A 24194-nucleotide genomic window follows, 5' to 3' on the forward strand; every position below is an offset into this window, starting at 1 on the left:
GCCGCGTCACCTGACTAGATTGCTGAGCATTGAGGTGGACCCTCCGAATCTTGTTTGTAGGGTGTGGGTGTGGGGTCAGGGGTTGGGATCGAGTATAGACAGTGGAACCCAATTTGAAGGGGTGTTCCCAGCTGGATCCTAGTGTTGGAGGCCTGTGGGGGCAGCGTGGGGCCATAGCCAACAGCCCAGAAGTAACAGACCTGGTGTCCCATTGTGGTCAGTCCTGTCTGTGAGCCTGATGGGGCAAGGGGAAGTGGGACAGGACATCCTTCACCCTCCGCACCTGACTGGCACCCATCGCCATGTGCTATGTGTTGGGGGACTCGTTGATAAAGGAATGGATGGGAAATCCTGTTTGTATTTGGCATAGCTGCTTTTCTTTTCTTTTTTTTTTTTTTTTGGATGATACTGTAAGTTCCTGTCTGGGTCTTAATTAAAAACTTCTGTTTAAAGACCCGGGTGAAGTTTCGATGAAGAACCACATGCGAAACCTCCCGTTGCCATGACAACTTCCCTTCGGCCCCCAGTTCCTAGGCATCTGCTTTCGCTCCTTAGCATGGTTTGAATAAACGCCTTCCTGGTAGGCCCCCAACATCTGCAGCCTCTTAGCCCAGCCCTTCCCCCCACCCCACCCCACCCCCTTCTCCTCACTGCACGCTCTGGTGCCACACATGGAGCGGTTTCTCCCAAACTCTCACTGTTTTGTGCTATGTCACCTTCCAGCTAATTCAACATGTGCTCCAGGGGATGAGGATGGGATGGGATGGAGACAGAGGGGAAGTGTATGGAGAAATGGAGGAATGGAGGGAGGAATAGATGGGTGGATGAATACAAGATGGATGGATGATGGATGGGTAGACAGAGGGAGGGAAATGGATGGATGGATGGATGGATGGATGGATGGATGGATGGATGGATGGATGGATGGATGGATGATGGATGGAAGAAGGGAGGAATGGATAGAAGGACAGAGAGGAAGAGGTGAATGTGTCGATCAATGAATGGGATTCCTTTTCTGCCTTTGTTCTTCATGAATTTTATAGAATAGCTCGTGCTCAAGTTTATTTTGGTTTGGGGCCACACCTGGCAATGCGCAGGACTCACTCCTAGCGGTACTTGAGGAGCCATGGGGATACCAAGGATTGGACCTGGGCCCACTCTTTGTCTAAGGCAAGCTCTGTACCTGCTGTCCTTTCACTTTGGCCCAAAGTTTATTTTAATTTTAATTTTTTAAATTTAATTTATTTTATTTTATTTATTTATTTTCTGGTTTTAGAGTCACACCTGGCAGCGCTCAGGGGTCACTCCTGGCTCTATGCTCAAAAATCACCCCTGGCAGGCACGGGGGACCATTTGGGGTGCCGGGATTCGAACCACCATCCTTCTCATGAAAGGCAAATGCCTTATCTCCATGCTATCTCTCCGGCCCCCCAAAGTGTTTTTTGGTTTGGTTTGGTTTGGTTTGGGTTGGTTTTGGGGCCACACCTAGTAATGCTCAGGGGTTACTCCTGGCTATGTGTTCAGAAGTTGCTCCTGGCTTGGGGGACCATATGGGATGCTGGGGGATCGAACCACGGTCCGTTCCTAGGCTAGCGCTGGCAAGACAAACACCTTACCTCTAGCGCCACTATGCCAGCCCCCAAAGTTTGTTTTTAAAGAGAGAAAACAACTCAGGGAAAAAGCTAAATGTCTCTGTTTCCATCATCCTCCAAACCAATGGTCCTCAAACTACGGCCCGAGGGCCACATATTGTATTTATTCCCATTTTATTTCTTCACTTCTAAATAAGATATATGCAGTGTGCATAGAAATTTGTTCATAATTTTTGTTTTTACTATAATCTGGCCCTCCAACAGTCTGAAAGACAGTGAACTGGCCCCGTTTAAAAAGTTTGAGGACCCCTGCTTCAAACCTTGAGTAATGGGTTTTTTTTGTTGTTGTTGTTGTTTTGGGCGACACCCAGCAGCACTCAGGGATTACTCCTGACTCTGCACTCAGAAATGGCTCCTGGCAGGCTTGGGGGACCAGGTGGGATGCTGGGGATCAAACTCGGGTCTGTCCCAAGTCAGCTGCAAGCAAGGCAGATTCCCTACCACTGTGCTATCACTGTGGCCTGAGTAATCATTTTAAAAAAGGCTCCAGCTGGGCGTGTGGGTCTGATAAGATGGAATTTCGGGTCATCCATCCCCACCATTGGGGCCTCGGCTATGATGCCCCGTACCGTTGCTACTTCATTGCTGTGGGTGACGTGGGTGATGCTTGGGGCTTCAGATTAAGCCAGAGGGTGTGGCCTGTTCCCCCAGAGGTCTCCCACATTTTACCGTCAGTGTCTGATGACGAGATCGCCTGATCTGCTGGTAATTTGCGCTGAGCTCACTTCTGCAGGAAATTCAGATGTTCCTTCCCAAAGGAAAAGGTGGGGGGAGGCAGGATGCCACCCTGCACCCCTTCATTTTGGAGAGGAAGACCCCGGTGGTTTGGCAGGGGCAACCTTGTTCCTCCGTCCTGGCTGTCTGAGAAAAAGGCCTACCTGGCGGGCCTGGATACTGGACACACCCTTTCATTTATTTTTCCTTCAAAGGGGGCGGTGGGCAGGCCAAATAAATCAGGAGGGGTGAGTGTCCTGGAGGAAGTCAAGAGGGGGCCATATAGAGAAGAAACGCACAGCTATCTCGGCTCCCCAGCCCGGGCTGCTCCAAGCCTCCCTTTGGATTGAGTGAAACTGAGGCACAGAAAAGCCAAACACCCCCCCCCACACACACACACACACACCACCCTTAAGCTGGGGTGCATCTACGCCTGGCACCCCACCCCTATTACCCACTGTTCACCTGCACATAGAAAGAGCCACCAGATCATTTGCCAGGCAGAAAACCAGAGGGAGAAAAAGTGAAGGCAGGAACAGGACAGGCCTGGATTTGAGCCTAGAGTGACCGAATCCTATGGAGGGTGTCGGAGAGCAGAGACGAGAGCAGGATAGGGACCCGCAGAGGCGCCTTCTGGCTCTCGTAGTGGTGGAGCAGGAGGAGCGAAGGGTCCGAGGGCAGATTCTCCTCGAAAGCCAATCACTCAAATCTTTTCTTGGTAATCTTGAGAATCCCATTTAGCTGCCTCCAGATTAGGTAACCGTTTCGCTCCTGCCCAGCCCGGCAGAGGGGCAGGCGGTACAGAGGGAGGAAATTATGCAACTTCCCCAATGCAAATCCGCGTGGGGTGGAGCGGGGTGGGGTGGGGTGTGACGATAAGCTCAGGGGTGCACTGGATCGGGCTGTGTCACCCTGATAAGGCTCCCATGCCGCCTTTACTCGGAACCTCCAGTCACTCACTAGGACTCGGCTTCTGGTAAACGCTTGTCCTCTGAGCTGTTGCTCCTTGAACTCTGCTTCTTGAGAAGGAGGAAGCCGGGGTCAGGCCACACACACAGCTCGGTGTGTGGGGATGAAGGGAGACGGGGCCCCGATTAGGGGCACTTCAAGGAACTCTCTGGAAGCTCTCTAGGTGGAGGAAGTTTGGAGACTGGAGGTTCTCTGAGAGCCTGAGCCCCTAGCCCCAGAAGTGGGGCTCTGCACTGTCCCCCCTTCCAGCCAATGTCTGAGGCTCCCCAGATTGTGAGTTCCAGGTCTGAAAATGATGCCAGCCCCTGTCCCCCGCAATATACACACATTCACTTATACTCCCATACATATTTGCACACACTGAGCTCTCCCAGCTACACACAGGCACACATGGGCATAGCCGTGTCCTCAGAAGCCAAGTCTGAAGCTACCATGGACCCCCCCCCATGCTGTCACCCTCCCTCTCAGGCAGTTTCATCCCCTCTATGCTTCCGTAGGTCTTCCCCCCAACCCCATTTCTGTCCCATCGCAAAGTGATATTACTCAGAGTGAACGACAGGACCCTGCCAGGGCACCTCCAGCCTTGTGCCAGCAGGGCTGTCTTTCTGGAGTTGGGGCAGGACAGGGAACACAGGCACCCCTCAGCCTGCTCTCGCCTGTCGGCCCTCTGGTGGGGTGTCAGGCGCTCGTGGGGTCACCCAGTCTTGGACCCAAATGCTCGGTCTGTCTCGCTGGGCTCCAGAGACTGACCCTGCGGCTCACCTGTAGCATGTCCTCGAGTCCCTCAGCCTCGCTGACCCCTGGTCCCTTCCTCCCTCCCTCCCCCTGCCCTGCTGGAAAGGGAGCTGTCGGCAGCAGGGAGTGCAGATAAGACGGACTAATTGATTGCCCATAAGCTGGTGGAGAAACGCTATTTAATTTTCTTGCCTGGATTGATCTCTGGCAGGAGGTGGAGCTGCCCGGCATCCTTGAAAGGGCCCATTCACACCCTCTGGCTCTGCAGAATCTCTCAAGGTCTCGAGCCCCCCCTCATGGTTGCCACCCCCCCAGCTTTTTCTGCCAAGCCCTCAGGCCAGGGAGCATGGCCCATGCCCAGCTGCCCTCACGGTCCTGCACAGACTCATGCTGCAGTGCTCACAGGAGACGCATCACCCTTCCCTAAGGAGCTTAATTACTTGCGTCCACCTCCTGACAGGCAGGACCCGTCTCCAAGGCCAACAACTCCAGATCCCCCTGTACCCTTCCCTGTATCGGAATGGAGTTTGGGGGCAGTGCAGACCCCCCTGTGCTTGCCAGGCCACCTCACGCTGATAGACAGGTCTTCCCTGGGGCCCAGGTGACTGGCAAGCAGCTGTCAGGTTGAAAGGAGACCCCTGGCCCTACACAGCTCCCCTAGCTCTTATTTGCTTGGCTGCTGCTCCCTCTGTGTCCACTGGGGAGTCAGCGACTCTGCTGGGTTGAAACTGGCTCCCATTGGGCAGAGGTGTCTGTCAGACTTGGTGGCCTGGTCCCAGCCCCTGCCAGGTCTTTCCTCATCCTTAGGGGTGAACATAAATCTGGAGGTTAGGAGGGGCCCAGGGCTGGTTCTCAGCTTCCCTGGAGACCTGCTCTTAGGCTCAGGAAGCCATGTAACCCATTCCTCAGACCCTCCTGACCTCCAACGAACACCATGCAACTGAGAGGGTTGTTGAAGGCAGCAGGTGAGACACCCCAGCTATGAGCTGTTTGGGGCTCAGTTCAGCACTTTCAGCCTCCCTCTGCCCGCCCACTCAGACTTTCTGAAGGGAGCAGACAGTCCAGTGCACTTGGAAGATGACCACATGCCAACAACCTGCTCTGCAGCCCCAGGGAGAAGCGACTTTGTCAGGGCCCCTGGAATTGGCTGCACGGTTTCCAGTTACCCGCAGCTCCTCCGAGGGTTTCCCCAGTGGTGGCCTTTTCCTTGGCTTCTGAAATCTCCCCAGTTCTCCCAGCCCTTTGGTGTTTCACTGCATCTCTGAAAGCTTCTGTTCTGGACTTTTGGTCTTTCATTTTTGTTCTCTCTGGCCCAGGAGTCGGGGGGGCTGGGGCACTGGCCCCATTTGCCCTCACCTTGGCCGCTTTCTACTTTTCTGGGTGATGGCTGGCTGGGTTGTCGCAGGTAGAGAGGAGACGGAAGAGGAGAGAGAGGAAAGGAGAATGCAAGTGGAAAAGAGGAAGCAGAAGCATCCTTCTAGTGTGGTTGGGTTCATTCTCTACTTTGAAAAAGCTGCTCATTAGAGATAGCACAGCGGCGTTTGACTTGCAAGCAGCCGATCCAGGACCTAAGGTTGCTGGTTTGAATCCTGGCATCCCATATGGTCCCCCGTGCCTGCCAGGAGCTATTTCTGAGCGGATAGCCAGGAGTAACCCCTGAGCAATGCCAGGTGTGGCCCAAAAACCAAAAAAAAAAAAAAAAAAAAAAAAAAGCTGCTCATTGAGGAAAACGTTTCCTGTGTCGATTAAAGAAAAGAAACGCGGGGCCGGAGAGATAGCATGGAGGTAAGGCATTTACCTTTCATGCAGAAGGTCATCGGTTCGAATCCCGGCATCCCATATGGTCCCCGTGCATGCCAGGAGCAATTTCTGAGCCTGGAGCCAGGAAAAACCCCTGAGCACTGCCAGGTGTGACCCAAAAACCACAAAAAAAAAAAAAAAAAAAAAAAAAAAAAGAAAAGAAACGCAAAAAAAAAAAGAAAAGAAATGCACACGCTCATGCATGCACACACACACACACACACACACTCTCTCTCTCTCTCTCTCTCTCTCTTAAAAATGAATATGACACAGGGCAAATAGTAGCTAAAGATTCTGGGTGAAATTGTTCTGGGAATCATTTTTTCATTTGAAAATGTTGTGGGAGAGGGACAACTCATACCTGATGATTGATACTTAGGATCATTCCTTTATTTATTTATTTTGGTTTGGGGGCCACATCCAGTGGTACTCAGGGGTTACTCCTGGCTCTACGCTCAGAAATCACTCCTGGCAGGCTCAGGGGACCATATGGGATGCAGGGGAGTCGAACCTCGGTTCATCCTTGGTCAGCCACGTGCAACACAAATGCCCTACTGCTGTGCTATCGCTCTGGTCCCCAGGGATCATTCCTGATGGTGCTCAGAGACCACTTCTGGTGCTACTACTTATCAAACCTGGGTTGGCAGAATGCAAGGCAAGAGCCCCCTGTTATTGCACTGTCTCTTGGTACCCCCCACAAGTGGGACATCTTTTTCAGACACTTGGCTGGATTGTTGAGGGGGAGAGGAACCCAGTTCTTGCCCTAGACCCAAATTTCCCCAATATTTTGCCTACTGCCCCCTTTTCAGGAAACAAAAATTTCTCAGTGCCTTTCTTTGGCATCACAGGCTACTTCTGGGACCCCCTGGATGGTTCCAGCACCTCCCAGAGGAGAGAACCTGAGTGGGTCACCTGCGTACAGGGCCTTTTCTCTGCACTACAGTGCTGCCCCAGAACAGACAAAAATCAAATAAAAAACACATCAGGGGAATGGGCCCGGAGAGATAGCACAGCAGCGTTTGCCTTGCAAGCAGACGATCTAGGACCAAAGGTGGTTGGTTCGAATCCCAGTGTCCCATATAGTCCCCTGTGCCTGCCAGGAGCTATTCTGAGCAGACAGCCAGGAGTAACCCCTGAGCACCGCCGTGTGTGGCCCAAAAACCAAAAAAAATTAAAAAAAAACATCAGGGTGGAGTTGCTGCTTGGTGTGCAGGAGGCTCAGGGCCAGTGTCAGTTCCCATGTCCGTGTGTCGGTGGGCCCCCATGTCTCTGGGGCTCTCCCTCCGACTGACCTTGCTCCCCTCTCCCCGCAGACAACAGCGACCTGATCGCCTGCACGGTTGTCACCAAGGATGGCTGCATGGTGCAGCGCTTCCTGGCCGTGGACATTTATCAGATGAGCCTGGTGGAGCCCGATGTGTCCCGACTGGGCTGGGGCGTGGTCAAGTTTGCCGGCCTCCTGCAGGTATGGCACTGGCTAGGAACTCAGGGACCCCACCACTGTGGGCGTTCACACGAACACAGCACCCAGGTCATAAGCATCAGTGACTTGGTTATGGAGAAAAGCTAAGACCATTCGTGCAGGAATCAAGTGTTGTTTCAACCTGATGCTCCATCCTTTTTCTTCAGAAGAGCCACACTTGATCATGGGGTTCAGGGGCCCTGGGGCCACTTCTGGCAGTCCTGAGCCAGTTTTTAGGCCTGGGGCCTCTGTCCGGACCTCCAAGGCCACCCCCAATGGTGCTGTCTTGTCCTGTGCCCAGGACCAAACCAGAAGTCTCACACATGCTAGGCATGAAGGCTGTAGCTGCCAACTACCCCACAGCCCACTCCCACTAGAGTAATAAGACTGCCAGGAGGGTGGACCTGGGTTCGATGGCTATCATCCCATAGGGTCCCCTAAGCCTGAGTGCAGAACCAGGAATAACCCCTGAGCACCACCACCAGGTATGCCTCCAAACCCAACCCAACCCAACCCAAAGTCTTCTCTCTCCATTGCCTGATTGCCTGTCAGATTCTTCCAAAATTGGCACTTTGCCAAATGCATATGCAAATACAAGTGGTTGGGCTCTTTTTTCTTTTTTTTTTTTTTTTTTTTTTTTTGGTTTTTGGGTCACACCCGGCGGTGCTCAGGGGTTATTCCTGGCTCCATGCTCAGAAATTGCTCCTGGCAGGCACGGGGGACCATATGGGACTCCGGGATTTGAACTGATGACCTTCTGCATGAAAGGCAAACACCTTACCTCCATGCTATCTCTCCGGCCCCTGGGCTCTTTTTTCATTTGTTTATTTGCGTTCGGTTTGAGAGCCACATCCTGGCAGTGCTCAGGGCTTACTCCAGACTCTGGGCTCAGCAATCACTCCTGGCAGGCTCCAGGGACCCTATAAGTTACGGGGATCCAACCCCGTCAGCTGGCCATGTGCAAGGCAAGCACCCTCCCCACTCTTTTTTTTTTTTTTTGTTTTTGGTTTTTTGGTTTTTGGGCCACACCCGGCGGTGCTCAGGGGTTACTCCTGGTGGCCGTCTGCTCAGAAATAGCTCCTGGCAAGCACGGGGGACCATATGGGACACCAGGATTCAAACCAACCACCTTTGGTCCTGGATCGGCTGCTTGCAAGGCAAACGCCGCTGTGCTATCTCTCCAGGCCCAGAGAGCTCTTTTCAAGTGGAGGCTGTGTAGGCACTTGAGAGAGACAGAGAGAGAGAGAGAGAGAGAGAGAGAGAGAGAGAGAGAGAGTGTCCCGGCATAGCATTCGGTCATGGTGGGTGTGTCCTCTGGCTGTGGTAGATTCTCTCCATGGCCTTCCTGGCTCCTGCCCCGCAGATACAGTGCGAGGCTGGAACCTTTCAGTTTTGTTTTTGTTCTGTTTTGTTTTGTTTTATTTAACTCACAAATCCCGCCAGATTCTTCTGGAAAATGATGGTCACGCTGGCAGCTCATGGGGGTTTCCTTTTCACCCCACTTCAACTGAGCTGGGCTCTGACAGGCCCAAAGCAGCCCAGGGGCTTAGGGGCTTCGTTTTTCTCACATCTGTCCACACCAGCGGATTGAACTGAGCAGTGGGTCTGCGGGCACAGAAGCATGGAAACCAGAGGGGCCAGAAAGATAGTGCAGCGGTAGGGCGTTTGCTTTACATGTGGTCAACCCAGGAAGGACAGTGGTTCCATTCCCAGCATTCCCAAATGGTCCCCCGAGCCTGCCAGGAGTGATTCTGCAGGTGTGGCCCCAAAACCAAGAAAAATAAATGGAAATCAGAGTCTATCTCACAGTACCCCCAGACCCCAACCCTGAGCACTCTGCTGACTGCCAGGACCCCTGAGCCCCAAGGTCGAGTGTGGCCCCTCTGAGGGGAAGGGCGGGACACTGGGTCGAGCAAATACTTGGTCCCTACATGCGAGACCCGGCTTTTCCTTATGTCCCCATCACATCGGGCCCCAGCTCTGCTTGTTCAGTCCATGGCCAACTGCTCGCTGGCCTGGTCCCATGTGTGGAACCCCCATCTAACCTCCCCCAAAATGAGGCTGCTTCTCCCAAAACGATCACTACCTGTTAGGAGATACTGCTTTGTCGCTCTTCCTCCTCCCTTCTGCCCCAAGCCCATTTTTTCAAGTCCTCCCAAAAAAGACCTTTTGCAAATGGAGAGGTGAGAAATGGCACAAGCAGAACTTTCTCGTTTAGAGGGCTGGTGAGTGAGAGGGGGTCTCTCACAGAGCTCCCTCTGCATCCAGGCCACTGATCAACATCCTGTAGGATTCGGTGTCAGGAAAGTGTTTTTCCTCCCTGGAAAGATAGATCCGTGTCCTCCCTCAGACAATGAAAGCCACACAAACCTCTACTATTTTTTTTCTTTATTGGTTGTCTTCCAGTATTACTGTCGGTCTGTTGCCTCGTGCCAAGTGCTCCCTCCCAAATGTGTAATGTCTCCTCCCTTCCCACCACCTCCCTCTCAGCAGGAATTTCTTCCCGAGAGCCCGCCCGCATCCAGCGCTATCCCAAGAACACACACGCCTTGTCGGCATCTTCCTCCCGCTTTCCCCCTGGCACCCTTTGGGCTTCTGGCCAGCAACCTCTGATTTGTCCCTCTTTCTTTCCCCTTCGTTGGGAGCAGCTGCCTTGTAGAAGGCCCACCCAGGCTTTGGGGAATGAATCCTCCAATTGCTATCCCACCTTTCAAAGGTGACCCTCCATGGGGCCTGGCGGGAGGTGGGGGAAGGTGTCTTTGCTGAGTGACGGGCCCACCTCAGTGCTTTCTGGGACTTGAAATGATCCGAGCAGAAACTCTTGGCCAAGGAGCAGGCAGGCGCCAGCTCTAGCCATGTAGAGAGAGAGAGATGAGAAAGAGCCTGAGTAGTAAATGAGTGACTCCATCTAAGGTCGAGCCGGCTGGCACCAGCCGTTCTGGCCCGTCCCCCCCAGATTCTTAGAATCAGGACCAATGGAGGCTGGCAGCTGACACCAGGCCTCAAAGGAGCTCTGGTGTGGCATTTTCCCCCCAGTGGGCAGACGTGCCCCTATGGGTGGGTATCAGCCCCCACAGTGTTACCTGTTCTCGGGGCCCTTTGCTCCCCCCATACACACCCCCTGCTTTCTCTTGCTGGGCCTGGCATGGGCTCTGCCCATCTAATGTTTTTACTTTTTTCATTTTGTTGGCTTGTGGGCCATACCCGATATTGCTCAGGGCTGACTCCTGGCTCTGTGCTCAGGGTTCCCTTCCGGCATGTTCAAGGGATCATATGGGATGCCATATGGGAACCCATGCTGGCTGCATAAATGTAAGTCCCATACACGCTGGACTATCTCTCCCCAGTCCCTGCCTGATGTTTTTAGACTCGGGGGTGGGAGGGCTGACATCTGCTTCAATCAAAAATTAAGTTGAGGGGCCAGAACGGGTGGCACAAACGGTAGGGCGTTTGCCTTGCACGTGCTAACCTAGGACAGACTGCGGTTCTATCCCCTGGTGTCCCATATGGTCTCCCAAGCCAGGAGTGATTTCTGAGTACATAGCCAGAAATAACTCCTGAGCGTCACCAGGTGTGGCCCAAAAAGGAAAAAAAAAATTAAGTTGAGGAACAGAGCAATAGAGTAGAGCAGAGAGGATGCTTGCCTTGCATGTGGCCAACCTGGGTTCAATTCCCAACACCCCACTGGGTTCCGTGAGCCCCACCAGGAGGGACCCCTGAGCACAGAGCCAAGAATAATCCCTGAGCCCCTCTGGGTGTTCCCAAAAAACAAAATAAGTCAAAACTGGTGGTAGTTTTAGGGGACTGTGGACCCTCTTTCTAGATCAGATACAGACAACCCCACTTGAGAGCTGCTCCCCCTCCTCCTGATCCCAGGGCGCCTGGGCCCTAAACCCTATCTCTCGTCTCCCCAAAGGACATGCAAGTGACGGGTGTGGAGGACGACAGCCGGGCCCTCAACATCATCATCCATAAGCCTGCCTCCAGCCCGCACTCCAGGCCCTTCCCCATCCTGCAGGCCACCTTCATCTTCCCCGACCACATCCGCTGCATCATTGCCAAACAGCGCCTGGCCAAGGGCCGCATCCAGGCACGCCGCATGAAAATGCAGCGGATTGCAGGTGAGCAACCATGAGCCCTGGCACTTGCCTCGAGCGGCCCCACACCTTGATTCAGAGTATCTCCTAGAGAACCAGAAGGCAGCACATAGCCAAGAACATGGCCACTGCCACTCCAGACCCTTAAGTCATGGATGGAAGTCAGGGAGGCTTGTTCTGCTCCTCCCCACCCATAAGCTGCCAATCACCCACAGTAGCAGGGCAGCCAGGCCAGGCCAGGTAGACCTCCCACCCCAACCCACCTCATCCCTTCCTCTCCAGCACTTTCCTTTCAGGAACCACAAGCCAGCCAGATTGAGAATAGGTTCACATTTCCTGGGGACTGGGGAGCAGCAGTTCCCTGGAACCAGCGGTGCCCCCGTACCCAGGAGGTTTGGCTTCGGAGAAATGGAGTCATAGATGCCTGACCAGAACTGCAGCACAGCGGGGAGGGCAGTTGTCTTGCACATGGCTGACTCGGGTTCAATCCCCGGTATCCCATAGGGTCCCCTTGAACCCGTCTAGGAGTGATTCCTGAGTGTAGAGCCAGGAATAACCCTGAGCATCACCGGGTGTGGTCCTAAGAAAAACAAAATGAAATGAAACAAAAAACTGGAAGTGAGGGGTGGCAGGCCCAACACACCCCCTGGGATCATGCTGAGAAGGGATGCGAGGAGGAGTCCCCACCCCACTTGGGTGGGGGGGAATGGAATTGGGTCTCATCTCTGGGTTTCATTTTTTGTTTGTTTGTTTGTTTGTTTTGTTTTGTTTTTTGGGCCACACCCGGCGGTGCTCAGGGGTTACTCCTGGCTGTCTGCTCAGAAATAGAAATGGCAGGCACTGGGGACCATATGGGACACCGGGATTGGAACCAACAACCTTTGGTCCTGGATCGGCTGCTTGCAAGGCAAATGCCGCTGTGCTATCTCTCCAGGCCCCTCATCTCTGGGTTTCAATGGCGACTTCTAGTCCACGCCGCTAGAGACCTGTACTCATTCGCTAAGCTGAAACTCAGCCCATAGAATCATTACAGAAGTAGTTTGTAATGTGCGAATGACTTAAATCATTCAGTCATTTCTCCCTAGATTTATGTTTGGAGGATTTTGCCTTTTTTTTTTTTTTTTAATGCACAGCAATTTTTCACTACTGGCACGCAGGCTGGATATTTCATCGGAAAATTGAGAATTACGCTGCAAAGTGGCTGTTGGAACCAGCAGCTTGAGTGTCTCTTAAATTGATTTTAAAAGCCCCTCCGTATCGCTCTCACGAGATTCATCTTTATGGATGCAGGGGAGTTGCCGCAGCAGGCAGTGGGTGTCCCTACTGTCCCAAAAGCTTTTCCTGAGTCTCTATGAACTTGGGGGGCAGAGGAGGTGCCCTGCCACTTCTGGGTGTTGGAATCTGGCAAAGAAGTGTCTGTGGTTGGTAAAAACCAAGAGAGAAGGGATTGGCCCACCCCATGTGCTCCTGAGCCCCCAGCACTGTTCTGAACCCCCAGCAGGCAGGATGTGGGGTTAGTTCCATCCCGAATGTCCCTTTGTGCAGCTGGGGGCCGGTACCCCGTGGGAGTATCTCTCAGAGTGTCCTTTCCCCCACAGCCCTCCTGGACCTCCCAATCCAGCCAGCCACGGAAGTCATGGGCTTCGGCATCGGCTCCTCGACCACCTCACACCTGCCTTTCCGCTTCTATGATCAGGGTCGCCGAGGCAGCAGCGACCCCACAGTCCAGCGCTCGGTGTTCGCGTCCGTGGACAAGGTGCCAGGTAAACTGACCGCCCCTCCTCTCCACCTCAGCCCCTCCCCCTTCCATGTTGTCTGTCTGTCTGTCTGTCTGTCCATTACCCCTGCAGGGTGTCCCAGGCACCCTCACAACAGGCGCTCCTTCCCCCCACCGCCTCTCCCCTTCAACGGGCCTGCAGGGAGCCCCCCTGGTTCCTAGAATCACTCCAAGTCCCCCACAAGAGTCATCACAGCTTTGGGGTTGTGCCACCTGGGTTTAGCCCTTCCAGAGGTTTCTTGGGGGATGTGGGAGAATTTTCTCAGAAGCAAGACTCAGAAGCTTCTTGGAAATTTCTTGGAAATAGTCAAGATCATTAGTAATGTGGTTGCGCGTGGGGAGTCATTTCCTTCTCCCAGGGAGATGGCTAGAAAGAGCGAGCGTGTGTGTGTTGTGTGTGTGTGTTTCCTGTAAGGAGTCTCAGATCTGGGCACTGTGGGAGGGGCCTGTTGGGTTTCACACTCACAGATACAAAGGCCTCGGTCCCTCTTGGCACCCCCCAGTTCCTCCAAAGAAGCTTGACAAGAAACTCTGACTCCTCAGGGCAGGAGGGAGTGTCCTCCCCAGCTTTTGCCAACTCCCCAGGTATCCCCAGCCTTGCCAGATTCTTTCTCCTGGTGACCGGATTTAGGGGAGCTAGACTAGTCCCCCAGCCTCATCTTTACCTAACGCCTCATGCAATGGTGAAAGGAAAAAGTAGGGAACCAGGAGCCTATGGAGACAAGGCCCTTTCCCACTGCACCCACATACCAGCCGCCTTCATTTCAGAAATGCATGGGTTGGGACCAAAGGCAGGCCATTTGCCTTGTATGCAGCCAAGCTGGGACAGACCCAGGTTCAGTTCTCAGAGCTTGCCAGGAGCAATTTGAGCAGAGTCAGGAGTTAATCCCTGAGTGCTGCCGGGTATGGCCCAAAAACCAAAAAAGAGAAAAAAAATAAATGCATGGGCTGAAACATGTGACTTTAAAATAATAATAGTAATAATAATAATAATAAGGGAGTCAGCACCCACCTTGCACATGGCCCACCCTGATACCTCATGGTCCCCTGAGCACCAGCTGGTGCAACCTGGGAGGCCCCCAGCAATGCCAGGGTGTCCCAGTCACCCCAGAACCCTGAGCTGTAATAGCACCAAGTCCTAAGTCTGACCTTGAGCCTCAGAGAGGCCCTGGTGGCCGTGAGAGAGGGGTTAGGGATGGCCCCCATGCCTTGGGTGTGCTGGGGATAGAATCAGGGGTTGGAAATGAGACCATAGTCTCCTGGTGCCCAGCTGGATCTCCCTTCCAGAAGGGAGATCTGTGTGTGTGGCCTATAAGCTGCTGAATGTCTGGGTCTACCTTCATGGGGCTACCCCATCCCTGGCCTTTCTGCTGGACACCATGTTCCCCTAGACCTCAAGCCCTGGGCCCTGCCCCCCTGGTAGGTTTCTCTGCATGTGTGTGTGCCAAGACTGTCCGTCACATTCCTTCAGGTCTGAGATGTCAAGATGGGCCCTGCTGTGGCTTCTCCCAGCTAGGGCAGGACCCGAGCAGAGGGTGGGGCCCCCTGGTCAGTTGCCTCCAATAACGCGTCTCTGGGCCCTGCCCTGGTTTCCAGCTCAAGCTCAGAGCCTGCCCGGGGGAACCTCAGCTTATTATGCTCCACAGCTCCACTTATTGGCTTGTTGGCGAGCACAAAGTTGTTGGCTCTGCTCATAGCACTGGGAGCTGCACCAGTGGGCTGAGGCTGCACCAGTGGGCTGAGCGGATGGCACTGGCCAGATCGGGAGCTCGTCTTCAGCCTCCCCAGGGCTGCCCTCAGCATAGGGGTGCCAGAGTGAAGGCACAAGCACCAACCTTCTTCCAATGCAGTTCTCTCTAGGAGGATCAGTAAACCCAGCGTCAGATGTCACATTCCTAAGTCTCTGCATAACCCTTCGGGCCAACTTTCTCAGACTGGGCAGGGCTGTGGGCACTAAGGTTGCTGGTCCAGGTCCTTTATGGCTGCGGGCAGGACTTGCTGGGGCCTTTGCAGCTGGCTGGGAGTTGGGCAGCGCCTTGGCTGGGTCTCCCCCGACTACTGCAAGTGCCAGGTTGGGGGCAAATCTCACAGACATGCCACCCAGGTGCTGGATCTGGGCCCATGGGCTGAGGCCTCTGACCCCCATCTTAGCTGAGGTGTGTCTTCAGGAGGTTGGCCTCTTGCCCAGTAGCAGTTCCCACCTGCCCACCCCACAACTCCTTCCATTCTGGCCTCACTTCTCAGATCCCTGCAACAAAGCCACATTCTCCTCAGGGTGCTGGTCCCTCCACTTGTGGGACCCAGATTCAATCCCTGGCATCCCATATGGTCCCCTGACCCTGCCAGGAGTGATTTCTGAGAGCAGAGCCAGGAGAAACCCCTGAGTACCATTGAGTGTAGCCCGAAACAAACAAATTAAATTTGAGCTGCTGCCTCACTCTCCTGAAGTCTCGCAAGGGGTACGGCAGGGTTCTTCGCCCTGCTTCCCCATTCTGTCCCCCGCTTCCCATTCTGTCCTGTGGCCCTCGAAACCTTTCTAAGTTCCCAGCAGTACACCTTGTCATCTCTTAAGAGGGGTTTGATCTTGAAGGCGCAAGAGGTTCCCCAGACCCCAGACTGTGAAAACCATCTGTCCTAGTCCCGGAGCTCAGGGCATTTGCATTGGGTGTCCCCACCCCCACAGAAGAACCCCTGTACCCCCTAAGCAGGTGTCCCCGCACCCTTTCCCCTTGTGACTCCTTCCTTGGCTGCCATTCTATCCTTTCTGGACATCGTGGGCGCTGCCCCAGAGACAGGTCCTCCCAGGCAGAGGTTCAGAGTCTTCCCTGGGGACCAGGTGGGAAGCTGGGGTACCAGCTCTGCTTCCAGGTGGAGTTTATTTGTTCTTCAAGGCAAGATCGGGGAGCAGAGAGCAGAGCTAACTCAGAGGGGTCCCCTCCACAGTATCCACTATGCCGTTCACACAGCCTGGTGCCGCCACCTTGTTCCAGAACTTTCTCCTCATCTCTGACAGCCGCACGCAAATCTGTTCCCTGTGTCTGGGTTTCCCCCTGTAGCTGGTGCAGGTAGATCTCCCCACATGTGGCCTTTTTTTTTTTTTTTTTTTTTTTTGGTTTTTGGGCCACACCCGGCGGTGCTCAGGGGTGACTCCTGGCTGTCTGCTCAGAAATAGCTCCTGGCAGGCACGGTGGACCATATGGGACACTGGGATTCGAACCAACCACCTTAGGCCCTGGATTGGCTGCTTGCAAGGCAAACGCCGCTGTGCTATCTCTCCGAGCCCACATGTGGCCTTTTGCATCTGGTCCTATCACTGACCTGCCGGTATGCTCCGCCATATTCCCCACCATGTGTGTTACTACCCCGAAGCTTCACTTCGTGTCCCGGCCCACTGACCCTTCCCAGTGGCCTCGGTGTCTCAGTTTTGTCTGGGCAAAACTGTCCTAGGCAGCGGGTCACTACTGTGAGCTGCCATCCAGGAGAAAGCAGAGAAAGAGAGAAAAACGGCTGTTTCCACTTATCGGCGCTGCTGCCAGTTCTCCCTTGGGTCCGTGCAAGGTCACTAGTGTGTCTATTCAGCATTGCCTTGAAGTCAGTTTTCTTTTTCAGCCCTGTGACTTCTTGTTTGTGAAAATAAGACCAGGGGTTATTTCCTCCATTCAGTTCTCTTAGACTAAACTAAACACTGCCCTTTGGCAAGGGAGGGCATTTGCCTTGCACACAGCCAACCTAGGTTCGATCCCTGGTATCTCATAGGGTCCACTGAGCCCAGTCAGGAAGGACCCCTAAGCACAGAGCAGGAGAAAGGCCTGAGCACAGCCAGACGTGGCTTGAGAAAACAAACCACTCAAAAGGCCATTCCCGAGTCCCGGTTCAGACCCAGAAACCCACTTCATGCAGGGTCCTCACTGGGTCTTTCAGCAACCTTAGACACTCAAGGCATGGCCCACAAGGCCGACCCTGGGGCCGTCCACTCCCCACAAATGCTTTTGAATGCAGACCCCGCCTCCAAGCAGCACCCCCTCCGGCTGAGTTGAACTCTACTCTGGTTTCTGAAAGAAAAGCCTGAGGCCCTCTGGTCTGGGGCCAAAGCACCACCCTGGCCCCATCCCTAAGCAGAGGCCAGGAGGACTAGCAGCTGATTCTAGAAGGGGGACTGAAGCTTGGCCCAAAGAGGAAACGCTTCCTGGGCATGCAGAGAAAATGGGCACCAGACCCAACCCAGCCAGCCACAGGGCTCATGGTGCCTCTTATCCATCCCCTTTCCCAGGGGAAAGGGCAGACCTGCATTCAAGAAAGCATCATCCTGGGGCTGGTGAGGTGACGCTAGAGGTAAAGTGTCTGCCTTGCAAGCGCTAGCCATGGAAGGAACTTGGTTCGATCCCCCAGCGTCCCATATGGTCCCCCCCAAGCCAGGGGCAATTTCTGAGCACTTAGCTAGGAGTAACCCCTGAGCATCAAATGGGTGTGGCCCCCCCCAAAAAAAAGCATCATCCTGGGGCCTGAGAGATAGCATGGAGGTAAGGCATTTGCCTTGCATGCTGGAGGACAGTGGTTCGAATCCGGGCATCCCATATGGTCCCCCGAGCCTGCCAGAAGTGACTTCTGAGCGTAAAGCCAGGAGTAACCCCTGGGCACTGCCGAGTGTGACACAAAAACAAAAACAATAAAAAAGAGAGAAAGCATCATCCCGCACACAGTGCTTCCCGCCAGTGACACGAACACTTCCCCACTGTGCTCCAGGTTCCACCCGAGCATGGGTCTTTTGCCCACCAGGCAGGAAAACTCCAGGTGATGACGGAACACATGCCTGGCATGTATGCCAAGCCCCAAGTTCCATCCCCATCACCGTATGGCCTACTGTAGCCCCCAGCACTGCTGACTGCAGGCACCAGAACTATCAGGCCCGTTTCCTTGGGGTCATCCCTAGACAGGACCCCAGCTCAGTGGTGAACAAGGGATTCTGTGGACACTCCTTTTCACCACATCTCCAGAGCTGCATTCAGAAAGCCACTTTGGAGGTCTGGGCTCCCCACTTGACACAGCCGCTGCATGGGGCCCCTGAGACATGCATCCTGCCCTCTTTTCTGAGGAGCCCTCTTGTGAAATGGGGCACACTGGGCAGCCCTGCCCATGCCCAGCCTGGCCAAGGAGGGGCAGGAGGAGGCAAAAGTTTCTGAGAAGTCGCTGTTGCTTTACCTCTGGCTGCAAGGTGCCACTGGCAGGCGCAGGCACTGCCCCAGAGCCCAGGCTTTTCCCTCCCACTGTACCCAGCCCAGCCTTTGTGTCTGTGCACTCTGCAGCTCTATGCCCCAAGAGGACAGCTTCAAGGTCAAGGACAGGACAGGCACTGGCAGGCATGGTGGCCACCGCCACCAACGCTCCCACCCCAGCTGCTCTCTCGTCCTGCTAGGCTCAGTCAGGTCAGGTCAGGTCAGAACCAGGGAAAAGCAGCCCAAAAAGATGGAAGAGTGAGCACAGAGCCAGGAGTAAGCCCTGAGCACTACTGACTGTGACCCAAAATAATTTTTAAGAATGAGCCCCGGGGCAGGGTCTCCTGTACATGCGTGTCTGGGTGGGCCGGGCCATCCCGGCTCTGCCTCTAGGGCTGGCACCAGAGCAGAACAGCTGTGCCCACTGTCCTGGCTCAGCCCGTACCCTTCATCCACATCCTGACTGCCTGGATGTGCCATGTACCCCCTGACCCAGAAGCTCCTCCAAATCTCCCCACCATCCTGACCATCCCTGGTATGCAGCCCTGGAGCCCTGCCTGGACTCAGAGCAGGGAGCACCCTGACTTCCAGCCCAGGGCCCATGGACCACAGGTAATAGGAACCAGGAGGCCTGAGCAGTGGCAGGATGTGGCAACTGTGGCTGTCGCAGTGGCCCCTTGAGCTGAAGGCTCAAGCGTGGAGACTCCCTTTGCGTACTGGCAGGTGTGCAGCCAGCCCCATGACCCCCATGATCATCAGCCATGGCGGTGCGGACAATATACTTTTCTGCAGAACACGCTCAATGTCTGATATTTTCCGTCTCGTCTGACCTCCCCGAGAGATGGAAACAGGGCTCTATGACACCCCTCACCCCCCCTCCACTGCCCTATCAGAGGGACGGGAGCGGGGGGATGACGTGTCACAGGCTGCTCCAAATGCAGTTCACCCCCCCTCTCACTCCCAGCCTTTTGAAGACCCCCACAAAAATCTGCTCATCTCTGAGCCTGACTGCTCAGCACTAGCGTGGCAATGGCACCCAGGAAAGTGGGGACACACGGACTGTGGGATGTGCCCCAGCGAGCCAGGGCGACAGCCCTGCTCCTTTTGCTGTGCCCCTGTACCCCACAGAAATGGGCCCCTGCCCTCTTCTCACCGCACCTCTCCTACCAGCCCTGAGCACCGCAGCCTGTCTGCCCCTATGCAAATCCTCCGAATGTGGTGCCGGCCCCTGCTGAAGGCGGGTGGGGTGCAGGGTCCACACACAGCCACTCCACCCTCCTCCTCATCAGGGTGACAGGCAACAGGACAGGCAGGGCAGGCCCTGATCTCAGCTCCTGTGGCCCTGAACTTCGCAGCCTTAACAGAAACTCGAGCCTCATGGGAGTGTGTGAGAGTGTGTGACTATATGAATGTGTGTGTGTGCGTTTGTGAATGAATATGAGTGTGTGAATTGTGACTATGAGAGAAAGTGTGTGTGTGTGTGTGTCTCTGTGTGTCTGTGTGTAATGTTCTAGCAGCCCCTTCCATGTTGCTGTGCAGTCCCTGGAGTGGCCCTGAGTAGAGAGACTCAGTGAAATTGCTTCTTTCTCAATAACTTCCTTGAGCATGCCAGGCCGTCACAAAGCTGCCACTTAACTCCTGAAGTCCCGCTTGTCTCTGTGCCCCACGTTGGCCATAGAATCCAGTTCATGTATCGTCATCCTCAGTGGCCCAGTGAGAGCAGACCTGGCAGGGGCAGCATCGTGCCAGGGCGATTGGGAGGCCCCAGGGTGGCCCAGCCCCGCCTGGCACCATCAGCCTTTTTCCATCTGCCTGACCTTGGAGACAAGACTGTTCTTGCTGCTCAAATGGGCTCCTGTTCCCTTTTCTTTCCTGTAAACTCCAGATCCGTTTGCTTTTCAGACCTTTCCAGAAACCTCCATAGACTGTGTGGTCTGACCTTAGAACTGGGACTTCTGGGAAGGGAAGGTCTTGGGCTCCCCACAGAGCACATGTGGGGCCCTGGAAAGTGGGAGTAGGGGGAACTGTGTGCAGTGCTCGGGGGCCTTGGTCCCTGCCCTATTGGGACAAAGTGGGGGTCGTAGTCCCTGTTACATATTCAGGGTGTCCCTGCTGGCCCCCAGGTCTCCCTCGCTCCTAGACTTCATGCTCTACTTCGCTTTGGGCTGCTACTAGGATGAGGCTCCGCTGCTGCTGGCCATTCAGTTCAGACTGGGTGCTTGGACTCCATCAGACCTGCTTTCGTGGGGCAGCAGCTCACCGTGTGCTCTGGCCTCACCATGCAGGAGAGGAAACCCAGGTGACCTGGATCTCTACTGCTTGTCCCAAGCCCCCACCCTGATTCCTGATGCTGAGCTTCAGTTTCCCTAGCCATTCCTTGGTGCTCAGACATCCCCTGCCAGCAACCTTTTCCAGGGACAGCAGGGCCTGGAGCTCTTGCTGTGTGGACATAGCTCCTGTGAAGAGTCCCCCCACCCTGACAGGGACGTGTCCTGCAGCGCCCCAGGCCTGTGGGGGCCGCACGTTCATAATCGTTATTAATTGTGAGAGGGAGGAGAAAATGTCGGTGTTTCCGGAAAGGGTTACCAGTTCAACATGATAAACTCGAGAAGAGAGATCAGGGGCCAGCGAGGGCAGAGGCGTGAAGGGTAGTGGGAGTCGGGGGGTGGGGGTGGTAGATGAAGGAATGGTGGGAGTCAAGGGGCTGGTGGAATTCTGGTGAGATGCCGGGAGTTGGGAAGTGGGTGAAGGAATGGTGGGAGTTGGGGGAACACTAGGTGTTAGGGACAGTGGATGAGGGGATAGTGAGCGGTACCCAGAACTGCCCAGAGCTCCTTGTAGGGGGACACTTAGATCTCAGCCTCCGTCCCTGTCCCCCTCTTTCCTCAGGACACCCCCACCCCATTGTTTGGTCTCTCCAGCTTCAGGCAGCAGCAAAAACCAAAAGGTTCATCCCAGCTTCTCCGGGGCAGAACCCTGCAGGGATGGATATTGGCTGTTGTCAATCACCTCCAAGCATGTTTGCGTGGGGGGAGCTCTCTGCGTGCATGTGTGTGTTTCTCCATACATGTCGCATGTTTGTGCTTCACTGTCTGTGACCCAACTGAGGGTGTGGCTCAACATTACATGCCTGGGCTCCTTGGCCAATGAACCTTTACAGATCCTAAATTCCAGGGTCTAGGGACATGCACCAGGCACAGGTCTGAGCCAAGAGCCATGCACCTGCTTACCACGGGCACCAGCTGGCTGTGAGGCCCAACAGGGAGCTCCTGATCTGGCTGGTTGGGCACTGAAAGCGTTGCCCGGGATCCTGAACACGACTAAGCATTTCCTTCCCCTCAAAAGGGGAAAGGATTTTGGATTGCAGAAGAAACATGACCTCCTCGGGGTTTGGATAAGGGATGTGGCCCAGAATTGACAGTGGCTGTCCACTGTGGGGTTTGGAAGCAGATCAGAACCCTGGTTCATGAAACTGCTGTGGTGCCAGTTTGATATCCCCTACCCTACCCTCACCCCATCCATTCCTCCTCCCACTCCTTCCCCCCTGCCCTGTCCCCTCTCCTGCCTTCCCCTGCCACCCTGTTCCCCTCCCACCTACATGCCTGCATCTCTGCAGTGGATCAGTTTGGGCCCTTCAGACTTCATCTTTGGGGCTTGGTCCTCCCTCCTGACTTCCCAGTGCTGTCCAGGGCTAGGCCCAGGCTTGCTGTTGCTTGAGTGTTGGCACAGTGTCGGCATTGTGTGGTCCCTCCTCACAGCACCCCTCGGGAAAGGTCCCAGGCCCAGAGGCAGAGGGAGGGCACATGGGGTCAGGCTGTGGTGAAGCCTCAGGGGACAGGGGATGGCCCAGCCTCCCCTCAGGGTTGGGGAGGGCATCAGGTGTTACTGTGCCCTGGTTGCTACTGTTCTCTCCTCCCTGATGCTCGTCTCTGTCTGAACCACCCGCCAACCTCTATTTGGGGGTTTATTTTATTTGTTTGGTTAGCTGTTTTTTGGTCATCCCAGTGATGCTCAGGGCTGACTCCTGGCTCTACACCTAGAAGTCACTCCTTGCAGTGCTCAGGGTGTCTCTGTGGGATGCTGGGGATCAAACCCTGCTCAGTTGCATGCAAGGCAAGCACTATGCTCTCAACCCTATATAGAAAGTACCTCTTCTAGAGAGTTAATGGGAGGGTTGGGAGGGGTACAGGTCAAGGACTCGTGGGGCCAAAGGCTGAGAGCCAGTGACCTGGCCTGCAAGCCTGCACCCTGTCCGGAGCAAAGGAAACAGAGCAGACAGACGCTTCTCTCAGCACCAGGCCAGCATCGGCCGAGCGAGTGAGCGAGCGAGTGGGGAGCGGGCTGCGGGGAAAGATAAATTTAGCCGCTGCAGGGCCGAGCATTGATCTCAGCTGGAGCCGGGGCTTTTCAAGGCGGGTGGAAGCAGGAGGCCGGTCATTTGGGACAATTTTGCTTCAATGGATAAAAAGCCCAGAGCGGGGGGTTGGTGGGGGGGGGGAATGAAAGCTTAGAAGCAGCCCCTGCAATCGGCTGGCACATCTAAAGGGGTCTCCCTTTAGGCCTTTAAGGGGGGGACAGGGGATGCTGCTGTTTGGGGGTGGCACCATGCTTAGGCCATCTGCACCCCTTTCCCTTCTCTTTAACCAAAGGCTGCGCTGTCTTGGAGGTTGATGAAAGGTTTATGTTCCCAGCACCGGCCCTGAATTTGCCTGGTTGCTGACCCAGGCCGCCAGGTGACCCCGAGTGCCTCATCCTTGGGTCCCTCTGGGACAGCAGAGCCTAAATAGTACCCCCACCCACCCACCACACCCCTCAGGCCACTCTTTGACCCAGGCCCTGCCGGTGTCCATACAGTGCCTGGTTTCTCTCTCTCCTGCAGCATCGAATCCCGCAGGGAGCCTGACTCCCAGATGGCCGCTGTTCCCGCAACTTTTCCTTCCCAGGGGTGACACCGCCTTCTTCTGCACCTCACCCTGACCCCACGCCCCCCTCTGAGGGGGGGGAGACAGTCCAGCCTGTCGATATTTGGGGCACCGATCATCTGCCTGCCTGCGGGCGCCAGGGGTCAGAGAGAGGGGGAGGCGCTTCCAGGAATCAGCGGCTCTCTGAGAACTCTGGGGCTGCCCGGAAAGGATTTTGCTAGCGAAGGGGAGGAAAGAGAGATGCCCCAAATCGAGGCCCCCTTCCCCCCCAACCCCACCTCTGCCCCAACTCCTCGCCAGCCCTAGCATTGTCCATTGTGTCTCAGATTCCTGGGAAGAAGTGAAGGCCGGGCACACAGATGCAGGTCCAAGTTAATAATAAATGGGAGGGAAGAAAAGGGCGTTTCAATATTTAAACGTTTCAGAGCCACGAGGCACTGCCAGTCACGCTCCGCCTGCTTCCTGGCCAGGCTCTCCTGGTCGGCTCCCTTCCCTGACTGAAGTTGGCACCCCCTGAGGGCTCTGAGGGCCCATGGCCTCCCCTGACTCCACAGCAATGCCACAGAGCATCTTATAGGGGGAGCAAAGCTTGAAGCAGCAAAATCACCCCCCAATCTCAGAATAAGGCCAGAGTAGAGGGCGGGCGTGTAGAGGTTGTTCTGATGCCAAGGGAGCACTTGTGAGGAGCCTGCCTTTTGGGGAGGGTCCTGTCTGTGTAGTCTTGCATTTCCCCTGTGGTTTCTCTTGTTTGTTTTGTTTGGGGGCCACACCCCAATACTCAGAGCTGACTCCTGGTTCGACACTCAGGTATCACTCCTGGCAGTGCTTGGGGACCCTAAGGGATGCCGGGGAT

General features: G+C 54.9%; 1 protein-coding gene across 1 annotated transcript in view; it reads left to right on the forward strand.

The window, feature by feature from the left end:
• The window catches only part of CLEC16A (C-type lectin domain containing 16A), a 101777-nt gene that overhangs the window by 65814 nt on the left and 11769 nt on the right, over positions 1 to 24194 (forward strand). The window contains exons 19-21 of the mRNA XM_049768549.1: positions 7184 to 7335; positions 11249 to 11453; positions 13028 to 13192. Of these exons, the coding sequence (XP_049624506.1) occupies positions 7184 to 7335; positions 11249 to 11453; positions 13028 to 13192 (522 nt within the window). The remainder of the gene's footprint in view (positions 1 to 7183; positions 7336 to 11248; positions 11454 to 13027; positions 13193 to 24194) is intronic.

Source organism: Suncus etruscus, chromosome 2 (genome assembly GCF_024139225.1).
Source record: "Suncus etruscus isolate mSunEtr1 chromosome 2, mSunEtr1.pri.cur, whole genome shotgun sequence".
Taxonomy (NCBI): domain Eukaryota; kingdom Metazoa; phylum Chordata; class Mammalia; order Eulipotyphla; family Soricidae; genus Suncus; species Suncus etruscus.